Below are 24,568 nucleotides of genomic sequence, written 5' to 3'. Positions count from 1 at the left end.
CCCCTCCCTGCTCCTGAGTAAATTCCACACATATAAATCAGGCATCATTTCCCTAACTTCTCTTCCTCGAAGGCACTTGAAATTTACAGGGCAGAAAAATAAAGGCTTCCTTTCATCCTCAGAGCAGAGACAGACCAGAGCTCCCTGAAGTCTCTCTGCCAGGACAACCACTCTCAGTCTCTGCCTCCCTCCCCTCATCGCTTCTCTGTGTGATAAGAGCATTTACGAGGGGGGAAGGCAGCAAAAAAAGGTCACAGCTGGTGTGATAATGTCACCTTCCTTATCGGTAGCTTCTCCAGAATAACAGAACCTTGACTTGCATAGTCAGGTTAAGGGAATCAGGGAATGAAACTCTCAGATAGGGTTGATCCATGCTAAAGGTGAAGCAGGAGGTAGCTTATCTCTTTGGTAATGCCTTTTGGTTTCTGCACTTTAAGGACACACAGGGAGATGCCTGCCCCAGTTGAGACTGAAGGCTTCCTCCGTGGTGAAAATGGTTTATAGTTTGGAGGTACAAGGATCAGGAGCACCAAATAATTCATGGGGCAAATAATCTACTCCTAGATTGGCGAGAAAATGTCCTGTCTAAATTTCTAAGACATAGTTTGGCTCTCAAAGCACTTTGCGTTTAATTATATCTATTACAGAAATTTCCAGAGCTCTTGGAATAAAGTAATCGATACTAAGTGTGATAACTCTAACATCTAACAAATATTAGGCATACAGTTTTTCTCATAGCTAAGCAGTTAGTGGGCTTGCCTTGTGGCTCAGCTGGTAAAGAATCTACCCGCAATGAGGGAAACCTGGGTTCGATCCCTGGGTTGGGAAGATCCCCTGGAGAAGGGAAAGGCTACCCATTTCAGTATTCTGGCCTGGAGAATTCCATGGACTGTAGAGTCCATGGGGTCGCCAAGAGTCGGACACAACTGAGCGACTTTCACTTCACTTCACTTCAAGCAGTTAGTATTTCCCTAAAAGCACAGAGTGCAGGACGTCACATTGACTGGGGAATTGGCACTTTTAACAAGTGCTTCAGATAATTTTTATGATTAGTCCAGTTTGGGAAAAACGGAACTTCTTTATGCCTAGGTTAAAGCGGTTTTCAACTGCATGCATCCTCAGGCCCTAAAAGAATCAGTGCTAACACCCAAATAAACAGCTAACACCCAAATAAACAAATCACCCAAATAAACAAATCAAGATGCATAATTTGATCCAGTTTAATAGACAGCTTGATTAATTGTGATCCAGGAAGGCTAAAGAATCTTGCTGAGACGTGGATAGGAAGCCAGCCCCAATATCATGATTTTCAGTCTAAGTGCTCTTTTTGCTGAAAATTAATGATCTAATGGGTTAAAAATAAAACCTGCACCAGGTCCTAAAGAACTTGTCTGCATTAGCATCTCCCAAGATTCAAAGGCCTCAGTACTCTGTACAGCCAGCTCCCCGCTTCCCTGGTGGGTACTCACGCTGGTGGAGGCAACTGCTTCCTGCACACTCTCCATAATGAATTCCTTGGTGATCCGGCGAGAGGGCAGCTCGTTGAAGAGGGAGTTGATTAGGGCCACTTTAGCTGCATCCCGTCTGGCCTCAGCTCTACTTAAGCAGCACTTAAGAAGGGAAGGAGAAAAGGAGTCATTCAAGAATCCGGCATCTCATCATTTCGCCCCGACCCAATGGGTCTCTGGACATTTATTTCTATTTATACATGTACTGTCTGCATGTATTCTTCCATAGCCATTGCTAATCCCCCTGATGATCATGCAGACGTTCTTGCAGCCCCAGAGCCCATGCAAATGTCTCGGTTAGTCTTCACATGTTTTTCTCTTATTTCACAGTCACTGAATGCCTGTGTGTGAGAGGCTTTCACACTCTGTTAATAAATAATAACAAACGTAATCATGGCAACTGTTCTGTGCTCAGTGATTGCATTCATTACCAGGGCCCTCCTCAAATCTTTATTTCAGAGAAAAGAAAGTAAGGACCGAAGGAAAATGGGAGACACGTTTAACACAATAATTAAAAACATATATTCTGGAGTCAGACTCCTCGGGTTCCGAATCCAACTCTGGAACTCACTAGCTGAAAAACCAGGGACAAACTAGTCTTTCTGTGCCTCAATTTCCTCCTCTCTAAATGGGAATAATAGTGGTCCCTGTGTCGTAGGGTTGAGGATAGGCTCAATTCATTAATATAGAGAAAGCACTGAGAATATCCAGCACGTAGTAACACTCTGTACCTCAGAGTGTTACGTAAGTATCTCAGGCTTATGTTTTTTAACCTTCAGGTTAGGACCAAGTGACTGCTGTGAAAGATGGTTTGGGCTTTTTTTCCTTAGTGTTGGATGGCAATCTATAAGCCTTTCAGGTAGCTTCAGGCAGCAAAGCCCTTCAAGCTTTAGACCTCTCTCAAGGTTTTGACCACCTGCATTAAACCAGGGGTGTGGAGACTGGGAGAGGTGTCTTTGCAATTATGGATTTGGCTGGAAATTTACAGGATACTGAATTCTGAGTCAGCAGTCTTGGGTACCACCTCTTCCAGGAAACTTTCCCTGACCACTCCCAACTGCAGGCTGGGAGGAGCAGCATCCATAAGAGGCACACACCACACTGAAGGGTAACTGTCCACTAGCGCTCTGCCGCCCAAGCCCGGGCTGTGAGCAACCTAAGGACGGAGCCTTTGACTTAATCAACTCTCTGTCTTTGCACCTGCAACATAGTTTGTTGAATGGATAATTGAATATAGCCTAGGAAATTGAAAGCACCCGTCACTAAAGCGCTTGACAAAGTATTTAAGAAATCCTCTTAAAGAAGAGAATTTAAGATATACACTTATTCATTTTAAAAAGTCCCATTTCAATATACCCTTTATTGTATTCATAATCCAGTAATAGAAAAATATACTAATATGTGAATTGCAGAGGGGAAAATTGGCCTTTTAGTTCAGGCACTTTGAGAGTACTAGTTTTGCCCGAGTGTAGGGTGTGTTTATTATTCTTTGGAAAATCAGTTCCCCGTTAAAAAGCAAACAAAGTTTTTGCAATATTACCTGACATCTGTAAAATCAGCTCATTTTAACAAGAATTTGCTGTATGAAACATATAATAATGCCATTGGGGTTTTAGAATTTAGAGAATTAGATTCAGATCTGGGCACTCTTACGAAACTTTATATAACTTTCTATCTAAATAATAGCAATTTAAACCATCTTTCATAGAGCGAGACCTAGTAAACACTACTTAGATAAAAGAAGCTATCTATTTTAAATAAGACCAGCTAAGTACTAGATCAAAGGCGCCACATACATTTACAACCAAATGGCACTGCTTCTGAGATCAAAGTGCTTCAGGGCTGAGAGAACAGAGAGAGCCTTTACCCAGAAAGCATGGAAAAGGACTCTGAGACTTAACCAGAATTGAGATTTTTTCAAGCAGACACATGTCTTTACTTATTTTATTGTTTCAATGTACAGAATCTTTGGTTAAAATCGGGGAGAAAGTGTACCAATTAATAAGTACATAAAATAAAATAAATTCTGAGCCATCAAAGGCTTTCCTTGCTATTGTTCTTTGCATTTCTGAAAGACAAGTGCTTCAAAATGTGTATAATGTTAACCAGCCGCTTTCTTTTAAATTTTGGAGCTACAAATCTGAGCCAGTAAAACTGCATATTTTTCTTTAGGGATCTTTTAGTGGGAACTCTCAAACCATAAGGACCTGTGTTTGGACAAGAAATTTGGCCAAAAGCAATCTACTTGGCAAATCTAAGTCAGACTGTGGATTCTGTTGTACGAACAGGCACTGTGAGAGTTACCATCGAACAGTGGGAAATTCTGCAAGAAAATAAAATACGGTAAGTGACAGGATGTTTTATCCATGTGTCCAAACTGGTCGTCAAAGACATCATTTGGGGAGTGAATGAAGTATGATGTTATTTCAAAGCAACTTCCTGCTGGGATTGGACTCCCCAGGTTGTATGGTTTATTCTTGCTGTTTGTCAGCCAGACCCCAATCATAAATACAGATTTGTAAACCATGACTTATCCGCTAACCATTCTTACTTGTTAACACAGAGAGACAACTTCTATCCTTTGCACTTTGTGAAAGTGCAGGGCTGGAATATTTAATAGTCAAGATTTTACTCAAGTCAGCTGTGGATTTCTTTAGCATGTGGAGCCACATGTTTTTCAAGTGGCTAGAAGACCCCACTCAGACATTTATCTTGATGCTTGGATGCCTTTCATTTGCCGGTAGATTATAAACCACTATAATCATTTCAAAGCCTCTCAGCTCTAAAATTAAAGCAAAAAAAAAAAAAAAAGGAGCATCTGTGGCATTGCTCAGGAAAACTATTTAAAGGTGGGGGTAGCCAGCCTCTGAGAAAACCCCCAGCGATCTCTGCCTCCTGGTATTCACACTTGTACATGCTGTACAGAGTTGGTCTGTGTAACTAACAGAATACAGCAGAAGCTATGGTATGTCACATTTAATATTAATATTATGTTATAAAAGGCACTGTGGTCCTTCCTGGTCACACTTGCTTTCTCTTTAGGAAGACTCAGCTGCTGTGTTGTGAGTAGTCCTACTGAAAGGTACACTTGCTAAGGATCTAACTAACTCCTACTGCCAAGAGCCTTCTGAGGGAGACTGAAGCTGATCCTCCAAACCCCATCAAGCCTTTAGATGACTGTGGCTCCAGGCTTGACTGCAACCTCTGGGAGACCCTGGGCCAGAACTACCCAACTAAGCGGCTTCCAGATCCCTGATCCTCAGAAAGAGTGTGAGACAATGAGAAGTTTTGTGTCAGTCTGTTACCCAGCCACAGATAGCTAACACAGAAGCTTTGCTCCCATCAGGTAATTGGGAACTCCTTCAGCTCACTCTTGAGATCTGTCTGTCTTAGTTGCTCAGTCGTGTCTGACTCTTTGCAGCCCCATGGTCTGTAGCCCACCAGGCTCCTCTGTCCATGGGATTTTCCAGGCAAGAATACTGGAGTGGGTTGCCATTTCCTTGAGGCAGAGCTCACTAATAGTAATCCTTGTTGCTGGATGCTGAGCTAAACTGTTCTAGGTGGCGCTAGTGGTAAAGAACCCACCTACCAACGCAGGAGACATAAGAGATATGGGTTTGAGCCCTGGGTCCGGGAGATCCCCTGGAGGAGGAAATGGCAACCCACTCCAATATTCTTGCCTAGGAAATGTTATGGACAGAGGAGCCTGGCAGGCTATAGTCCACGGGGTCCCAAAGAGTTGGACACGACTGAAGGGACTTGGCACGCACGCACAAGCTGAGTGTTTTATGTCGATTGTCACATTTAGTTATCACCACAATCCTGTAAGGTTTATTTTGTTGTTATCCTTACTTTGCCCTTGAGAACACAGAGGTTACATAGCACAAGGTCATACAACTTAAAAAATTATCAAAGCAAGATTAAACCCCTGTCTGTCAGACTTGAGAGCCCAGATTTTTAACCACAACACTATTTTGCTTGTCACAGAAATGGTCACCCACCTTGGAGTAGAGAAGAGATATAATTTGGCTAAAGTCTCCCAGCATTCCCCAAATCAGTATAGATAGTACTTTAGCCCAAGCTAAATACGTGCTACTGCATGGATCGTTTTGACATAAGATTCCAAGAATATCTCCTCTCATTCCCACATGATGAACTCAACTTCTTTTAAAAGAAAAGGCCAAGGAAGAAGCAGTGTAGTATCTCAAGAAACTGTGCTCAGTGATGAAGGCATGTGCTAACACTTATATTAATATCATCTTCTCTCCTATGTCCTTTTGGTTCTTTTCTTCACCTGGACTGTAGGGATAAGGAAAATGGAGAAAGACCAGCTGTGACTAGAACAGGAGATCAACTGTCAGCCCCTGTTAGAATTTTCTTGTGCAGTCTGGAATTGTTCTCTTGATTAAGAATGGAGCCAAGATGCTATCCAAAAGTCTACAAGCAATAAATGCTGGAGAGGGTGTGGAGAAAAGGGAACCCTCTTACACTGTTGGTGGGAATGCAAACTAGTACAGCTGCTATGGAGAACAGTGTGGAGATTTCTTAAAAAACTGGAAATAGAACTGCCACATGACCCAGCAATCCCACTTCTGGGCATACACACCGAGGAAACCAGATCTGAAAGAGACACATGCACCCCGATGTTCATCACAGCACTGTTTATAATAGCCAGGACATGGAAGCAACCTAGATGCCCATCAGCAGACGAATGGATAAGGAAGCTGTGGTACATATACACCATGGAATATTACTCAGCCATTAAAAAGAATTCATTTGAATCAGTTTTAATGAGATGGATGAAACTGGAGCCCATTATACAGAGTGAAGTAATCCAGAAAGATAAAGACCAATACAGTATACTAACGAATATATATGGAATTTAGAAAGATGGTAATGATAACCCTATATGCAAAACAGAAAAAGAGACACAGATATACAGAACAGACTTTTGGACTCTGTGGGAAAAGGCGAGGGTGGGATGTTTCGAGAGAACAGCATTGAAACATGTATATTATCTAGGGTGAAACAGATCACCAGCCCAGGTTGGATGCATGAGACAAGTGTTTGGGGCTGGTGCACTAGGAAGACCCAGAGGGATCGGGTGGAGAGGGAGGTGGGAGGGGAGATCGGGAGGGGGAATACATGTAAATCCATGGCTGATTCATGTCAATGTATGGCAAAATCCACTACAATATTGTAAAGTAATTAGCCTCCAACTAATAAAAATAAATTAAAAAAAAAGATTAAATATAAAAAAAAAAAAGAATGGAGCCAAGAGACTTGAGAGTTTTACCACACAAATTTTAAGGGTTTTACCTCAACAACTTTAAGATATATTTGGTAACCCTTCAAGAGCAAAAAGTCATTTAAATTAAACTCCAGCTCCACCGGATGAGAAATTCTCCCAAGACCAGCTCCTTCTGGCTCTTTATTTTATTTTGGATGTGAGATCATTGACAAGCTACTAGGAGCCCACAGGGTATGTTATAAAGACCATTGCTAAGCCTTGGCCAGCAGTCCAAACCGAAAATTCGAAACCTTTAGTTTTCATGGAAAGATCACCTGGGGAACTTGATAACATGCACATTCCCAGTCAGAGTCTCTTCAGATGGACTGCAGTGGGGGTCTGCATTTTAACAAGCTTTCCAGGTGATTCTGGGGCAGGTAGATCCAGGACTATCCTTAAAGGAATGTTGCTCTAGCTTCTGTCCGTTCTGTGTCTCATTTCTAATCAGCAGAGGCAGAACCAGGTTTTGTGTGGGACCTGAAGCTTACACAGTTTGAGGGATTTTGTATGAGAAAAGCAATAAGAAATCACACATTTTAAACACTTGGCTGTGAATTTGAAGTAACCTATGCAGCAGAAGTTTCACTGGCTTCACTGTTGAGAAGAACAGTCTCTGGTCACTACCATATGCGGAGCTTTCCCCTTCACACCAACTGATTCTCTTATGCCAGCTGGGTATGCTACAGCTCATTTCAGTTCAGTTCAGTTGCTCAGTCGTGTCCGACTGTTTGTGACCCCATGAACCACAGCACGCCAGGCCTCCCTGTCCATCACCAGCTCCCGGAGTTCACCCAAACCCATGTCCATTGAGTCGGTGATGCCATCCAACCACCTCATCCTCTATCGTCCCCTTCTCCTCCTGCCCTCAATCTTCCCCAGCATCAGGGTCTTTTCCAATGAGTCTGCTCTTCGCATCAGGAGGCCAAAGTATTGGAGTTTCAGCTTCAACATCAGTCGTTCCAATGAACACCCAGGACTGATCTCCTTTAGGATGGACTGGTTGGATCTCCTTGCAGTCCAAGGGACTCTCAAGAGTCTTCTCCAACACCAAACTTCAAAAGCATCAATTCTTCTGCACTCAGCTTTCTTTATAGTCCAACTCTCACATCCATACATGACTACTGGAAAAACCATAGACTTGACCAGACGGACTTTTGTTGACAAAGTGATGTCTCTGCTTTTTAATATGCTGTCTAGGTTGGGTATGCTACAGTTTAACTCAATTCTGAAATTGTCCACCTGGAGACAGCATCCGATTCCACAGATGGCTCTGTCCTACCAGATGACCCCACTTCAGACACCAATCACAAGTCCCTGTGTTTCTGATCAAACTGCTAAAAATGACAGATTCCTACAACTCCTTCCTCAGCATCCATCATTTGCTAGAACAGTTCAGAGAACTCATAAAAATTAGTTACCTACTAGATTATTGATTTGTTATAAAAGGATACAACTCGAGAACAGTCAGAGAAAGATGCATAGAGCGAGGTGTGTGTGGAAGGACCCCGTGCTTCCACACCTTCTCCCAGCACCACCAACCTAGAAGTTCTCTGAATCCCACCATTTAGGACTTGTATGGAGGCTTCATAACATAAGCGTGATTGATGAAATCTTTGGCCACTGGTGCATAAATCAATCTTTAGCTTCTCTCCCTTATCAGATCAGAGGTTGGGGCTGAAAATTCTAAACTTCTCATCATATGGCTGATTCCCCTAGCAACCAGGCTCCATCACTAGGAGCTTCCCCCAAAGCCACTTCATTAACATAAACTCAGATGTGGTATAACCCTTTATTTGTTATGAACACTAAAAGATACCTTTATCACTCTTATCACTTAGGAAATCCTAGGGGTGTCAGAGGCTGTTGGGCAGGAGCCAAACCAAATATATATGTCATCATGAATCTCAATATCGCAATAGTATATCCACCTCTGCTAACATGAAACAGCCTAAGTTCTCACTAGAGAAATTACTTTTACACAAAAGTTAGGGATAGTAGCATTCAGGTTGAAAAAAATCATTTATGACTGTTCTTCTAAAATTAAGACTTTAGGAAGTATATAGGCACTTCTAACTTAACTGAAGTCTCAATATTCCTTTTTACTCAGCAGTTCTTATTTCTTCATGATAATTTTTCATGTATCATACTATACAACAGAAAAATTAAACCAAGATTTATTTGTGGGTCAGTGTGCTGTCCTGAAATAAAATGGTAATTAGTCCATTTTTTAGGATGTACAGAAATTTTTAAAATTCCTTGAAATAAAATTTTAGCAGTCATGTACATATTGTAAACAAAAATGCCTAGTAAGATACTAGTTTTATTGTTAATTATTGATAACAATACAAATTAAAATTATTATAAGTGCATTACTACTCACAGAAACATTTTCCAGCCAGGATGACACAGTTTATATTCTGAATATTAACTTTCCTAGTATTCCTCATTTTATTAACAGTTTTTCCCATGCTTTGTCTTAGAACATGTATTGAGGGACTGTTTCTGGATACTAATATTTTTCTGTTCATACACCCCAACTATATGGCTTTTGAAAGAAAGCCTGTGGAAAGATATCAATATAAGTGACTTTTCTCCATCTTAAACAATAGACTTTTTAGAATTTTTTGCATTTGCATTTTAAAGACATCAAGAAAAATAAAAGTGTGCAGATCCTAAATCAACTTAGGTGCACTTTATTCTGTGCCTGCCAGTGGTAGCTGAGGAGCTGAAAAGTGGTCGGTGAGGAGCAAGGTTTTTTGAAAAAGACCCGTCATGGATTATCCATTTGACAGACTGTGTCTACATGTAGACTCAAAGCTGAAGGCGCCATCTCTCTGGGGCCAGCAGCAGGTCAGTGTTATTTAGTGGCATTTGCTCAATAGCAAGTCGGACCCAAGGGGCTCTCCCAAGCTGGGACTCTGCAGGTGGCAGAACCAAATAAACGGACTCTGTGCGAGGTGAGAATTCTTGCCCAGATTTTTTAGGCTATCAAGTCTGTCATTCAGGTGGTGGGGGGCACTTGCTGGTGTGACTCGGAGTCCAAGTCTCAGCAAGCGACTTGCAGAGTTTGCGTGTACGGCCTGCCGGCTCTGGTCAGTGTCACCAACACCTCAGTTTCATCCTGACAGCAAGCCTTCAGCACAAAGAATGCCACACAAACCAGGCCCTGATGCTAATTGTCCCCCTTTCAGTTCTTTAAGACCTTGACTGCCCTGGTCTAAGCATGAACATGTGCATGTGTTCCAATTTATCTAATTGTAGATATATTAGCTTTTTTTTTTTTTTTCTTTCCAGATGGTGATGAGAAAAAGGGCAACCGTTGAGACTCAATCACCCAAGTTAATATGGTGTCTCTTCCCCCGTAGGTCAGGCTGGCTGTAAATATATTGGGAACAATTTGGAGCTCTGTGTGTGCTGGGAATGGGGGGTGGTCTTTGCTAGGTGTGGGGGAGGGGGCTGGTCTGGGAGTCCAATTTTCAGGGAAAACTCACCCAGTTCCTGTCAACTGAAAGAAACGTTTCATGCACATGGTGGGTCAGAATGTTATTTTTATAATATAAACCACCTGGCCTCCTCCTCGTTTACCTCTGCTGCAAATGCTATTCTACACACATACCTAGACCCAGGTCCCTGGTAACTATTACAAAACCATGTTGTATTTTGCTCCTTGAGGTTTTTTTTCTTTTCCCTTTTTTCTTTTCTTCTAATTCTTTTTTTTTTTTTTCAAGTTAAGGTGAAGACAAGATGGATTGATCAGGGCTCAAAGTTTTGGTTTATTTTTACAGTTGCTTTGATGTAAAAGGACTTGGCTCTGATTGTGTAGAGAGAGATGCAGGGATGGGGTGGGGAAAGGTGAAGTCAGCCTTTCTTCCTCCCTCAGCAACTCCTAAGACTGTGAGCATCTTTCTAAAGTTTAACAGCAAAGGCTGGGGAACCCCTCTGGAGATTGTCCCAAGTCTATTTACCTGGAGCCTTTCCCCAAGCATTATCTTTCACTATATGTGGAGATTCTATTAGGAACAGCAATATGTGAATATCTCTGTTTATTTTGCTTGATGAAAAAAAAATAAAGTTAGCAAAGAGTTCTGGGTAATAACCAGGTCTCATTAAAACAATATGCACTTCCAGTTTCACAGGCAAGCCATTAAAGCCTGGATCATTAGCTGACATATGACTTTCAAATGGGAAGGGGTTTTAACTAATCTTCCTATCTTTGAGTCTCATTAGTTGCCAAACAGGATGCTTTCCTGTGGAGATTTCTACCAGGAAATACCTCCTTTAGAAGTTAAGTTACATTGCATAGCATGTCGTGTGTCAAGGTATACAAATCTAGTGACAGAGAAGAGGTCATGGCTGATTTCAAACAGTAATAGTTGACATTAAAACAGCATTAGTGCAAGGCAGTAGTCTCAATTTTATGGCAGGAACTAAATCTTTCTTTGGAGCATGGAATGTTAAGGCTAGGCCTTATTTAATAATCAGTAAAAAGAGAACATTACAATTCCATTTAGCCATGACTATGAATTAATCAAATTTTCTCCTAGCCCTTCTCTCTTGGGAAAAACTTAATTTTATAAACTTAGTTCATTGTGATTTAATACTTTAAAACAAAAAGAAGGATCATGCAACCTATGAAAGTCTAAAACATGTTCTATATTTGATAGTAAAGTGCGTTTATTGCCTTAAAAATGTTGTTCAGTTGCTGTCATGTCCAACTCTCTGTGACCCCATGGACTGCAGCACGCCAGGCTTCCTGTTCTTCACCATCTCCCAGAGTTTGCTCAGACTCATGCTTGTTGAGTCACTGATGTCACCCAGCCATCTCATTCTCTGTTGCCCTCTTCTCCTCTGCCCTCAATCTTTCCCAGCATCAGGGTTTGTTTTTTTTTTTTTTTTCCAATGAGTCAGCTCTTCGCATCACATGGCCAAAGTATTGAAGCTTCAGCATCAGTCCTTCCAATGAATATTCAGGGTTGGTTTCCTTTAGGGATTGACTGGTTGGATCTCCTTCCTGTCCAAGAGACTCTCAAGAGTCTTCTCCAGCATCACAGTTTGAAAGCATCAGCTCTTTGGCGCTCAGCCTTCTTTATGGGTGGTGGCAGGGAGTAAAGCACATGTTTCAGAGTCAGGGGAGGACTTGAATCCTAGCCCTGATGATGTAGAAGTGTGCTTTTAGGTGCTTCATTTACTCTTTTTGAGTCTTAATTTCATCATATAAACTTTTGGGGAGGGGTGTGGACTAGAGATACTATAGGCCTAAAAATAACTGAAACAAATGAAACACACCTATCCTTCTTCTGGGTAGTATGTACCTTGGGAAGGCAGTTTTTCCACATGACTGGCTGTAGAAAAGTAGTCTTTCTAGGCAAAGGCTTTGGTGTGAAAACCAACTGGCATAAAAATGGAAGGCCTCTCAGAGACAGTGCTTTGGAAGAAGTTCATCTGCTCTGAGTGTTTTCCCACTTACTTCTCCCAACTGTGTGTGACCTTGTTACACAATGCCAAATACTGGTTGAAAATGAAAAGAAAAGAAAAAAAAAAATCCATCAACAGATTTTTTAATGGAAAAATTAAATGTCTCAATTTTTTTTTTAAATTTTTATTTGTTTATTTTTGGCTGTGCTGGGTCTTCATTGCTGCTAAGGCTTTTCTCTAATTGCAGAGTGGAGGCTACTTTCTAGCTGGGATGTGTGGACTTGTGTGGATGGCTTCTCTTGTTGCTGAACATGAGCTCTAGGGCATGCGGCTTCAGTAATTATGACTCCTGCATTCTAGAGCACAGGCTCAATAGTGGCACATGGGCAACTAATTGCTCCATGGCATGTGGGATCTTCCCAGACCAGGGATTGAACCCATGTCTCCTGCATTGGTAGGAGGATTCTTTACCACTGAGCCACCAGGGAAGCCCTAAATGTCTCAATTTTATGTGGTGCTTGGCATGATACAAAAAACCCAAGTACCACAAAATAGGTGAAAAAAAAGTATGGTACCACAGTGAATTAGCGTTCTAAACTTCAAATAAATTACACTATCACATCAGTGTTTTAGCCAGGGGATACATTTTTTATACAATCAAAACTCATATACATAAATAATCACATGGTGTAGTATTATAGTCAAAAGAATTTTTACTTTTTATTCCAAATAAGAATAAAATTCTATAACCCAAATCATTCTAGCAGACTATAGGGAAGACTATGTCACTGGCTTGAAAACAAAAACTTGAATCACAAAACTTTTAATCAAATATAAAATAAGAGAAAATACTCAATTAAGTTCCCCCTTTCAGATTTGGAAACAAAAACAGCTGCTGAAACAATGAGTGGCTTTCCTTCTGAGTTCATCAAGAGGGGAGCCAGACGTTGAGCTGATGGCTCTTGTGTTGCTCTTATTGTAAAAAATGGAAATTATTGCAAGTTTTCATGGTCATGATATGTGGCTAGGGAAGGATTAACGGCCTAGACAAAAATGGCATGGAGAGAATACATCCAAAATACATGAATTCGTACTTAATGCCTGCAGTATTAGAAGATAGTTTCTTTTATAAAAGATAATAATCACTAATGTGTTTCAGTATAACTTTCTGAAAGAAAAATAGTTTAGTAACAATTGATTGTTTTATTTATTGTTTAGAAATTAAAAAACAAATCATATTTTCACTTCTCTTTTTCTATAGCAAAGTAGTTTATGAAGGCATGGTTAAAAGGCAGATTTATGGTTGATTTATCTCCCTCTGGCTCTCTGTTTTTTGTGGGGTTGTGGCATCAAAACTAACTGAAAATTCTTCAATTAGTCTTCCTGGACACAAGCCTCCCATTTACTTCAGTGGGAGGTTTCTTTGCATAAAACCAGTGGTTTGTGTCCACCAGAGCCTTTTGACTGCTTTCCTTTGATTAATCAGAAGACTAAGCTCAGTCTGAATACCGCTTTTCTAAAGAATGAATGGGCATAATCTCTTAGAGCTTTCATGAACCAGAAGGATTAATCCTGCAATCCAGTCCCATACTCCACTTCAAGTATTTTCAATTACTTGGCACCATTGGAGGTGACGTCCACGGCTCAGTGAGAAGGCTACTGCTGGCATAATGATTTCTCCATGTCCCAGCACATGGTCTTGGCGTTAATAATCCATCGTGAAATGATTTGCAATGCACAAGGGTGACATTTGATTACGTGAGAGGCATTGCAGGAATGAGCATTTAGGCTCTCACAGACCAACTGCTAGCAAAAATATGATGAAACGTTATGCAGTGAAAATAGCATTTAAGATGGTTTCTGAACAAACCAAGAAAAGTGGAAGGACATTGCTTTTGGAGAAATTTTCTTTTTCTCTTTTTTCCTTCCTGGCTCTCCTTTCTCAAATCACATTTCTGGGGGCCAAATGGGTTAAGATTTGGCAGCCAATCACCCAAGCACATTTTCAAAACGTATTTGATTCAGGAAATTCTGGATCTTTTAAAGCAAGGATGTTAACAATCCTCCTGAGAACCTTAAAATATGATGGTTTAAACATAAGGAAAAGGAAACCCTGAAATGATCAGAGAAATCACCAAGAGGCCACCTTGCTGAAGAGTTCAGTTTTTAAAATTTTGTTTCCTATTTTTCAGAGACCACAAGGAAGATGGTAAATTTACTACATATGGAAAGTCTTACCATTTGGGATAGAAATTTATGGGATGATTGGGAAATTCATCGCTCTCAAGGCAGCAAATACAAAAACGAAGCATTAAAATTTCTTAGACTTACATCCTCTAGATCCATTCACAGATCTGTCAAATGTATTATATTCTAAGTACATTATAATAAATGTAGTTATTACATATGAACAGACATAACACATCCCTGGGTGTGAGTATGGCCAAATCTTGGTTATGTGAGATTGTGGGTGGAGGAAAAGTTACTTTGCATAAATGAAATTCAGAGAGAATTAGAAGGTTTTTTTTTTTTTTTTTTAATCAATAAGTTCAAATTAACCCACTTTACAAACTAATCACAGATAGGAACACAATAATATCAGCTGATTTTAATGTTACTGATTTTTCCTTCCTAGCCCACCATCTTGCAGAGTTAGGTGAAATACCTTAGTTGATGTATTATGTTGTGTATAATAGTATATACTGTTTTGTATATCAGTCAATAGTGATAATATTCTAAAAAAAAGGACAACTATAAACATCATTGATTTTTTGGATTTGTTATTCATCATTTAGCTGTTCATTCAACTTCCCTGGTGGCTCAGATGGTAAAGAATCTGCCTGCAATGCAGGAGACCTGAGTTTGATTCCTGGGTTGAGAAGACACCATGGAGAAGGGAATGGCTACCCACTCCAGTATTTTTGTCTGGAGAATTCCATGGACAGAGGAGCCTGGTTGGGCTACAGTCCATTAGGTCGCCAAGAGTCAGACACGACTGAGCAGCTATCACTTTTTTCCTTTTCAACAACATTTATTAGGCACTTACTATATGCAAAACACAGTAGTCGACATTTTAGAGATATAAGGATAGAGACTCTGTCCCTGAGGCACTTACATTTTATTATAGAGACAGAACATGCACATAAGTAGCTGTTGTTGCTGCTTAGTCACCAAGTCATGTCCCACTCCTTTGTGACCCTATAGATTGTAGCCCACCAGGCCCTTCGGTCCATGGGATTTTCCAGGCAAGAACACTGGAGTGGGTTGCCATTTCCTTCTCCAGGGGATCTTCCTGACCGAGGGACTGAACTCAATCTTGCATTGTAGGCAGATTCTCTACTGCTGAGCCTACAGGGAAGCCCCATAAGTAGCATAAGGTGAAAAACATTAAATACTAGAAGAGCAACAAGGATAACTGCTTTGGAAAATCAGAGGAGGTAGAGACTTCTAATAGGAAGATTCAGGGAAAATTCATGGAGAACATGGTATCTGAGTGAAGTCTGGGAAGACAGGCAGGGTTTAGACCTGAAGAGAAGGTGGCGATAGCGCTTCATAAGTAGGTCACACTCACATATGTCTTTCTTATTTATCTTTTCAAAGATATAGTTTTTTATTTTGTTGACCAGCTTTGACAGTTTTGGCCCTATTTCATATCAGATCCCCCAAAGATATCCTGCATATAAATCCAATCTACCTTAAAACAAAACAAAATCCCCCCAAACAGTGAAATCAATGACGAAAGTCCTTTGATCCGTGAACAGAATGCTGTTGCTAAGTCTCATACAGTCACAGAGCTGTGTAACTTTTGTTATGAACTTGCTTGGAATATGGTGGGCCATTTCAACATGAAAATCTGTGCTTCTTTAACTCAAAGAAATTTTCTTTGTATTTATTTGTATTAATACAAATTCTCTTTGTATTTATTTCTTAGTATTTATTTTGTCCCCTTATTTCCTTTGTCTCTTTCTAGAACTCTTATTAGATTAATGTTTACCTCCAGGATTAGTCCCGTATTTCCTGTCTTGTCTTCTTTCCATATCTTTGTCTTTTTGCTCTAAGTTCCAGAAAATTTACTTTGTTATTTAGTTTTCACTTTGTTATCCTTTATCAGTTTGGCTGTGATCTATGTCTACTCATCTGCTTACTCACTTTTTTTTATTGTTCTAATCTGGTGATCACATTGAAAATTTCCTGTTTCCTGCTTGCTTCTTTTTTCATAGCTATTTTAGGGATACTTATCTTTTCATAATTTTCTGAAGATACTTTTTGTAACACTCTTTTAGGTACTCTGCTATTTGAATTATTTCTGTTCTTTTATTTGTTTGCCTTTTTTCTTTTGCTTTTCTTCAAATGTTTGGTGATCTTTAGTCCTTTGACATTCATGGACAAAACAATAAAACCCAGGTTCATTTAAGCAGCTGGGAAGACCTTGCTCTGTGGCTGAGTAGGTCTGTTTTCTTAGGAGGCCTCCCCTGAATGGAAGTCTGATGCCAGCTCTGTATGAGTGGGCAGCCTTCACCTTGAATGCTCAGTGGTGGACCCGCAGACTCACAAGGATTAGAGAATCCTCTCCTCAGTTGCTGCCTTTCTTTCCCGTCCCCTGTTCCTCATTCATGCCTAAGTGTCTAGGGTTACATCAAGTTCTGCTCTAAAGCTTCTAGACCACTTTCAAATCATCCTCATCAGGCAATTCACTTTCACTAGTTAGAGGTAAAAATCTACAGCTCAGGGCAGAAGGGGGCAAGACCCCACTGGCTGGCAGTGTCCGAAGTTTTGAAAGCAGTTCTTTAAAATTACCCCATGCTACTGTCAGAGTAAGTCTTCTGAAACACGCTTGAATATATCTTGCACCTGCTCAGAATCTTTCAAGGGTTTTGATTTTATATAGAATAAAACCTGTTCTTCATTTCAAAGCATGAAGACACAGCTTGATGTGAGAGCCTAACCATCTTCTCCTACCATTTGCCTGCCACAGACACACTCAGGCTCCTCACATTCTGAAAACGCTTGTAGCTCTCTCATTCCATGCCTGTGAACACTCTGTTCACTAGGCTGAGAATGTCATCTTGCCTTCACCAATTGGCAAAGACACCCTCAATTGCACATCTCCGTTTCTGATTGCTTCCTGTGAATTCTTTTTTGACTTTCCCTAGGCAGACATAGGGTTGTGGGTCTATTTATTAAACTACATCTTCCCTTCACTCCACAAAGGATTTGAAGTAATATAAAACAGATACATGGCAACGGGATGAAATAAAATGAATGGGGCACACCAGGTTCAAAGGGAGAGTAAAGGTAGAAATATAAATAATATCAAGTATGAGATTAGTCCTAAAAATTACATGATACAAAATTTTATAGTTTATACTACAAAGAGATATACTGAAATCTTGCCTCTAAACTTTTCAGCTGTCAAAGCTAAGAGGGGAAGTTGAGTTCTTCTGAGTTTCACATTGTCCATAAACTATATTTGAGGCATTTTTGCCAGCTGTTGAAAATTAAGAAAGTTTACTGCACCAAAGGGCTATGTACAAAGGTGACTGGTAAACTGAGAAGTTCTTACCTTTATGCCTTCATTGACCCTTGAATATAATGATGTAATTACTATAACTTTTTTTGTACATTTCTTTCCTCAAAGTATGGACCATATATCCTCATTACTTGGCCCAGTGCTTGATATTTCCTAGTCACTCAATGAGTATTTGTTGCACACACTGGATAATCAGATGCTGATTGTTTGTACAAACAATCTAGGGGTACAACTAGAAATGCATCATCATTTATACCCCTTTCATAAACATAATAAAGAATTAGCCAACTGGAAGAATCTTTATACTAATGATCAGAACAATACTTGGAATACCTCTATAATGAGATAAACACATTGCATGTATATCTCATATGACTCCCAACCAACCCCATGGGTATTATTCCCTATCTCAAAATCAGGGAAATAGATAAACGTTTCCCCAAGGTCCACAGGTATTCAAAGCAGAACTTGGGATTAGCACAGGTGCCTGAACCCAGCCTGAACCCAGCCCTGTGACTCTCAACCTTTGCTGTAGGTTCATGCTATGGTGTATAGTACATTGATTACTATTTGATTACAAATTTCATGAACATGAAGACTTTCTACTGATGGAAAGGCCCTGTTGGAAAGACTTTGCCCAGGTTCCTTTGTTCTTTAAGGCTTATTCCAAAACGTTTGAGGGAAAAGGCAGCAGCTATCAGGCAAATAAAATGTTATAAAATTCGTTTTCCACCAAGCAATATCAGGGGATAGCCCCCTAATTAAAAAGTACTCAATTTAAAAACCAGAACCTCTGACCAATTTTTCTCTTATGTAATGGAATATGGCACAACTTTTTTTTTATTACAACCAAGAAAACTTATGATGTTACCACTTTATAAAAAGGCTTACGCTATTTTACCTCAGTTAGCTTTCACTGATCGATTTATGGTTTCTTACCTGAAAATTTCCAAAACAGCTTCCCCCTGGGAGGGTCACATAACTCACGTAGGGTGGTCCAGGAGATGGCAGCGACTCATAGACCACCACACCTTCACTGGGGAATGCAGCCCTCTGCTGCTGCTTGCTTTCCCAAAATTCCTGTAACATCGACACAACATTCACTGAAAAAGACAAGAAAAATAATCAGTAGTTAAGGATGGACATACCTTGGCAAAAACAATATTTTATTTGTGGGTTGGACCGTGTAACATGTCATTTCCAGTGTAAGGAAAACAGAGCATGTGTATGCTCTGGTGGGGTGCTTTCAGATGTGAAAGAGGCAAATACTATTTAACACAAATGTGTTTAATTTTTCATGAGCATGACTGAAGGGGTTTGGCACCATAATTTTAATGACATTGCAAAATTACAATTTAATTTTTTATATCAAATTTAAAAATCTCTTCCTTCTTTGAGAATTTCCCTTAAAAATTCTGTCTAGAGCTATGATTATCCATGAATCCCATTTCTCACAGATTCATAGACCTGCAAAGGAAAAGCTAAATTCAAGGGTAAAAATACAAGCAACGAAACTTTCATTGGAACTCACCTATTATAAGATTTAAGAGGAGAAAAGCAGAGAGAAGAAAACTTTTTCATGCTCCTCTCCACCCTAATCTAAAGGAGAATGAGGGTAATTGTGTAATAAGCAAGAGGCTGGTGGGGAGGGGGGGAACTGTAAGTGAAACTAATAACATGGAAACCTTGTTAAGGACCACGTCTGTTAGATGACTTCAGAAAACATAGTAATGGCTATAGCCATGTGTTTTGGATTAAATGACCTGTGATAGCCTGCAGAAGTTCCAGATCAAATTAGGTTGGTTTGTTTATCCTCTGTTGCAAATTGAATTGTGGAAATTAACAAGGATAATAGAATTGCAGCGGCAAAGGAGACCCTATAGGTCATGCAGGCGAAGGTCTGCTTGATGCAGGAATTCCTTGCACAGCTCCGCTGATGGCTGCTCATCTGGCCTGATTCTGAACATGTGGAAGGACCTGGTACTTGGCACATCTTAAGGTGGACCATCTCAAATGCTAATGGTTTTAACTATAAAAAGGTCCTTTTAGGGAGTGAGCCGGAATCTGCATTCCTATAAGGATCATGCAAGTGGGCTATTTCTCATTTCTGGGACTCAGAGAAATTAATCAGTTAATCCCCATCTTCACAAGAAAACCCACTATGTACTTGAAGTTGGCATAGGAAATATGTTGTTTTTGCCTACCTGGCATTTGCTTTTCCTCGTTGTAGGAATAGCATAAAAGCTTTCTTTAAAGAACCACCTTTATTTCAATCATGTCTTCTCTAGGGCTGAAGGATGGATATTACAATCAAAGTCAGGTCACTTAGGGTCAATAATTTTTGTTGGGAACAGTGGAAGACTGGATTCTCCTTTTTCACTAGATTGTTGGGGGTATAGGAGAGAAGTGTGGTGCTGCCTAGGCAAGGGGGAAATCACAGCTGAAAAGAAAGCCAACATAGAGAAGGGCAGAACCAAGAGACAGGGAAAGAAAGACTAAGTTCTCATGTCATAGTTTGAGCTCCTGAACCAACACAACTGCTTTTTCCTTAAGCCATTTTGAATTGGTGTCTCCCACTTGTATATGAAAGCATGCTAACGTAGAAAGTTCTCAGGTTTCCTCAAGTTCCAGATTAAATACCTTTTTTCTTTCAAACATTCTTTGTGTAGTACGATGTCTAGGCCTTTTGACATCCTCCTGATATATTTCTGAATATATGTGCTTCAAAATGCAGGGCTTTGCTATTTTGCAGGAAATCAGGAGAGTCACAGTTTGACCTGGAGGCAAAAATATTTCACAACCACTTTCTAAGCTGTTGAATAGAGCATCTGGCTTTTTCACTTCATTCTTAAGTCACTGATCAGCTTCCAGCTTTACAGGGCATAGTTCAGGAAAATTATCGAGATGCCTAAGGAATAGGATGTCTGTATATATTTAAGAACTGCAATTTTTAGTATTTAAGATGTGTTTTGGGAAATAAACCGGGAAATATAAGACTGTCAAGGGGGATAATTGAATTAACCAATAAAATGTATGCTGATTGGTCAAGGTGAGCTTGGTAATTACAGACATTTTTCATTCATTCAAAAATATTTGAAGTGATATTTTCTACCAGTTGACGTCACTCAGAATAGAACTTTTATTTCCTAAATTGTATTTCTGCTCCTTATCTTCCATTTCCTCCCATGTCCAGGAAAGCAAGTATTTTTTGAGCCAGCTGATCTGTCTTTCTACCTGTAGGTGACCTCCAGAATTCAGCAGTGATATCTTGAAGCCAAAAACCAAAACCAGTGATCTGTTGCTCTGATAGTCAGCAAGGGCCATTAGGCTGCTATTTTAAGTTAGTTCATTGCTGAATGATGTTCAGCCAAGACCTGGAGTAGGAAGATGAAGACTCATACTTATCTAGGTAAAATGAACACAAGAATTTTGGCATGTAAAGCTGTGTGGATTAGAGTTCAAAGTACATACTAAGTAAAATTTATGTAGGAATAAAAGTAGCAGTTTTCAGATCTTTTATTCTGCAACTTTGAAGGATTTCTTTGATGGTCTTATGTATGTCATCACCTCTGAAGAGTGCAACATATGTACATGCACACACACAACTCATCTTTCTATGTCTATCTCCTCTTGTCGGCTGGAAAACCAGATGAATGGAGTGCAGAGAGAAGAGGGCCAGCTTGTTGTTTGGAATTTCCAAGATCAGCATATCTGAAGATGCTTTATTTATGAAACATACACTTCTTTATTTTTTTGAAGTATTAGCAACAAAGTTCATGGACAGCGTCAAAGAAAACGCTAGCAAAGGGTCAGGTATGCTGAAGAAAACCACCCCGATTTGAGGAAAGGCCTCATGGCACAGTTTAGACTCCAGGTGCAGCTGCACCTTCAGAGACCAGCCAGTGATCCCGCCTTTCATATTACAAACTGAGGCCACCAAGCATGCAGTATCCCTCCTTACATCTAGGGACCCATCTGTGCATGTGCTCAGCACCACCTTATTTCCTTCAGTCTCACGTGGATTTGTGTCGCTTCTTCTGGGCATTGTTCTATTAGTCATTCTCTTGACCTTCTGTTTTTAAATGTTTCTCCTACTCACTGCTTCTCAGCAGCCATACGTGTGGGCAAGACAACAATAAATGAATAATCAATCAAAAGAAGTACTCGACCTTGGGACAACTTTTGGCTACTAGTTATTAAAATATTCTCAATATAGCCCAAGCTGCTGGAGAGAATATTCTGTATTGCTCTCTCTGCTTCCTTATCTTCCATTCATTTTTAACCCACCGCAATCTGGTGTTCTGCTATATTAAGCTACTGAAACCACTCTGGCAAATATCACTGATTCTAACTTTCAGTCCACATTTATTTGACCTCTAACTGCATTTGACACAGCTGATAAATTTCTTCTAGAAATTCTCACATCCCTAGCCTTTTCTGACTGTATTCTCCCTGTTTCTATCATTTCTTCTGAGTCATTTTTATGGGTCTCTTTCCCTCTGCTCACCTCTCACGGTGTCTTGCATGAGAGTCTTGTCCTCGTCTTTTCTTGCTTCACTCTATTGTTCTTGAATGACAGAACGTATTTCCATTAATCCATCTACCATAATATACGCTAATGGTTACACCCTTCTGTAACTCCAGCTTTGTTAACAGATATTTCCATTTGTTTGTCACTTGGACTTTCCTGATGCTTCAGACAGTAAAGCATCTGCCTACAATGCGGGACACCTGGGTTCAATCCCCAGGTCAGGAAGATCTCCTGGAGAAGGAAGAGGCACCCCACTCCAGTACTCGTGCCTGGAAAATCCCATGGATGGAGGAGCCTGGTAGGCTACAGTCCATGGGGTCGCAAAGAGTCAGACATGACTGAGCGACTTCACTTTCTTTCTTTTCTAAATTCAACATATTCCTCAAACTCAACCCATTTTCTTTTCCATAAACTACTTAAAAAGTGATATTATCATCTATCCAGTCATACAAATCAGATAACTGACAGGAACTTTCAACTTAATTTCCTCTTTCCAGACCTAATAAGTGCTAGAGTTCTGTCACTTCCATATCCCCATGTCTCTGATAGTCACCGCTTCCTCTCAGTTAATATTGCCATTACTTCATGGGTTCACATCTCACCATATATACCACAGTACCCTCCTGACTCCAGTCACCCTCCCATCTAACCCATCCTCAGTTGTTTCCAGGTAATCTTTCTGAACCTTATGGTTGATTAAATCACTCCCATCTTAAAATGCTTCCATGAGTCCCTCATTACCTGCAGAGCAAATAACTCCTTGTCAAGTCACAGAAGCCCCTTTGTCTTGATCCTCTTTCTCATTCCAAACTTCTCTCCTCAAATCAAATCCCAGGCCCCCCTCTCCCTCATGCTTTTTATGCTACTAGCAAGCCCTCTTGAATGCCTTTCCATTCTCTGTCATCTTCCTGGCTGGCACCTACTCATTTTTTTTTTTTTTTTAAAGACCTACTTCCAGCAATAGATCCTTAAAAATGAAAACAGACCCAAAATACTCTCTAAACCCTTCCCGTGGAAACTGCAGTTCTCTGAGAGATAGCATGGATATCACTTGGGGACTTGTTAGAAACGCAGGGTCTCAGGCCCCACCCCAGGCCTACTGAACCAGAGTCTACATTTTTAACAAGATTCTGAGGCAATCTGATGCACATTAAAGCTGGAGAAGCCCTGGGTAGGGTAGGAAGAAGTTGCTCTTCTCGTCTCCTTTACCACGTGCCTATTATATGCCAGGTATCAGGCATTTTCTCATTTAATTCTTACAACACCTTCTAGAAATAGGCATTATCATCCACAACTTAGAGATAAGAAGTTCAAAGATGCTCAGGGTACAGTCCAGTCACACAGTTATTAACTCAGCCTTGGAATTTGTAACTTAGTTTGGTCTGGATATATAGTCTAGCTCTCTGCTCATTCTGAGCCACTCCTAATTATAATGGAATTTAAGTTGTTTTCATGCGTGTCTAACATCTATTAGAAGGATTTCAGAAGCATAATAAATGTTGGTTGAGTAGCTGACGCCATTAAAGTTATGCAAGATATGCCGCTTTTGTGAAGCTGTTGGTAGGCAAGGTGTAGGGGACTCTGCACAAGAATTACTTCACCTACCATTTTCTATGGGCCATTTTTCTGATGCTTGTCTTTGGCAGTCAAACAAAGCAAAGGGTTAATATTTGTATATTTCCATACATGTGATATGATACATTTCCAGCTTGGAATTGTCACAGTGAATGGCAGTCCGTGTCATGCGAACAGGTGTCCTGATCAACCTTCAGCCAAAACTCTGCTCTGGCTAAAAGCAACACTGTAAACACCCAACAGTCATGGGCTTCAGAGGGGGCTGGGATTAAGTCTCACATTCCAGTCCCTCCTTTCAAGGAAAAATGACTAAAGAAGAGACCACAAGAGGAACAAGAGCAAATGGCAAAAGACTAAGGAAGGCCTTGGAACCAGTTTCCTGGGAAGAGGGGCATGAACACAAGTCAAGGTCAAGTCTCTCTGCCTGAGTGTGCCTTCTCCCTGAGGGTCAGGGAGCTATAGTCTGGAACACATATTTTTGGGCTATGCATTATTTCTCTCAGAGTTTGGTGAAATTCTTTTTGAAGAGTTTCTCCATTGTTTGAATGGACACTAAAGGAAAAGGGCTTTTATTCATAAGCCAGGAAAAGATAACATTAATCATTCACGGGGAGTCTACACTTGATCTTAGCCAAAAGGCCGAGAAGCGATCATGGGGAGTCTAGACACCGGACAGGAGAGAGGCAGTGAATCCTGAGCTGGAGATCCAGAGAAATCAG

General features: G+C 40.3%; 1 protein-coding gene and 1 pseudogene across 2 annotated transcripts in view; both read right to left on the bottom strand.

Annotated features, from left to right (window-relative positions):
* LIX1 (limb and CNS expressed 1) overlaps positions 1-24,568 on the bottom strand; it is a 53,274-nt gene that overhangs the window by 15,323 nt on the left and 13,383 nt on the right. Inside the window, exons 1-3 of one of the 2 annotated variants that reach the window (XM_043464585.1) lie at positions 22,251-22,306; positions 18,683-18,846; positions 1,470-1,610 (exon numbers count right to left, since the gene is read on the bottom strand). In XM_043464585.1, the coding sequence (XP_043320520.1) occupies positions 1,470-1,610; positions 18,683-18,846; positions 22,251-22,269 (324 nt within the window). In that variant the 5' untranslated portion in view covers positions 22,270-22,306. Of the gene's footprint in view, positions 1-1,469; positions 1,611-18,682; positions 18,847-22,250; positions 22,307-24,568 lie in introns of those variants that run through there. The other variant, XM_043464584.1, reaches the window with a different exon arrangement.
* Positions 24,373-24,500, bottom strand: LOC122441174 (annotated as a pseudogene).

This window comes from Cervus canadensis, chromosome 4, assembly GCF_019320065.1.
Source record: "Cervus canadensis isolate Bull #8, Minnesota chromosome 4, ASM1932006v1, whole genome shotgun sequence".
NCBI lineage: Eukaryota > Metazoa > Chordata > Mammalia > Artiodactyla > Cervidae > Cervus > Cervus canadensis.
This window is presented reverse-complemented; position numbering and strand designations above follow the sequence as displayed.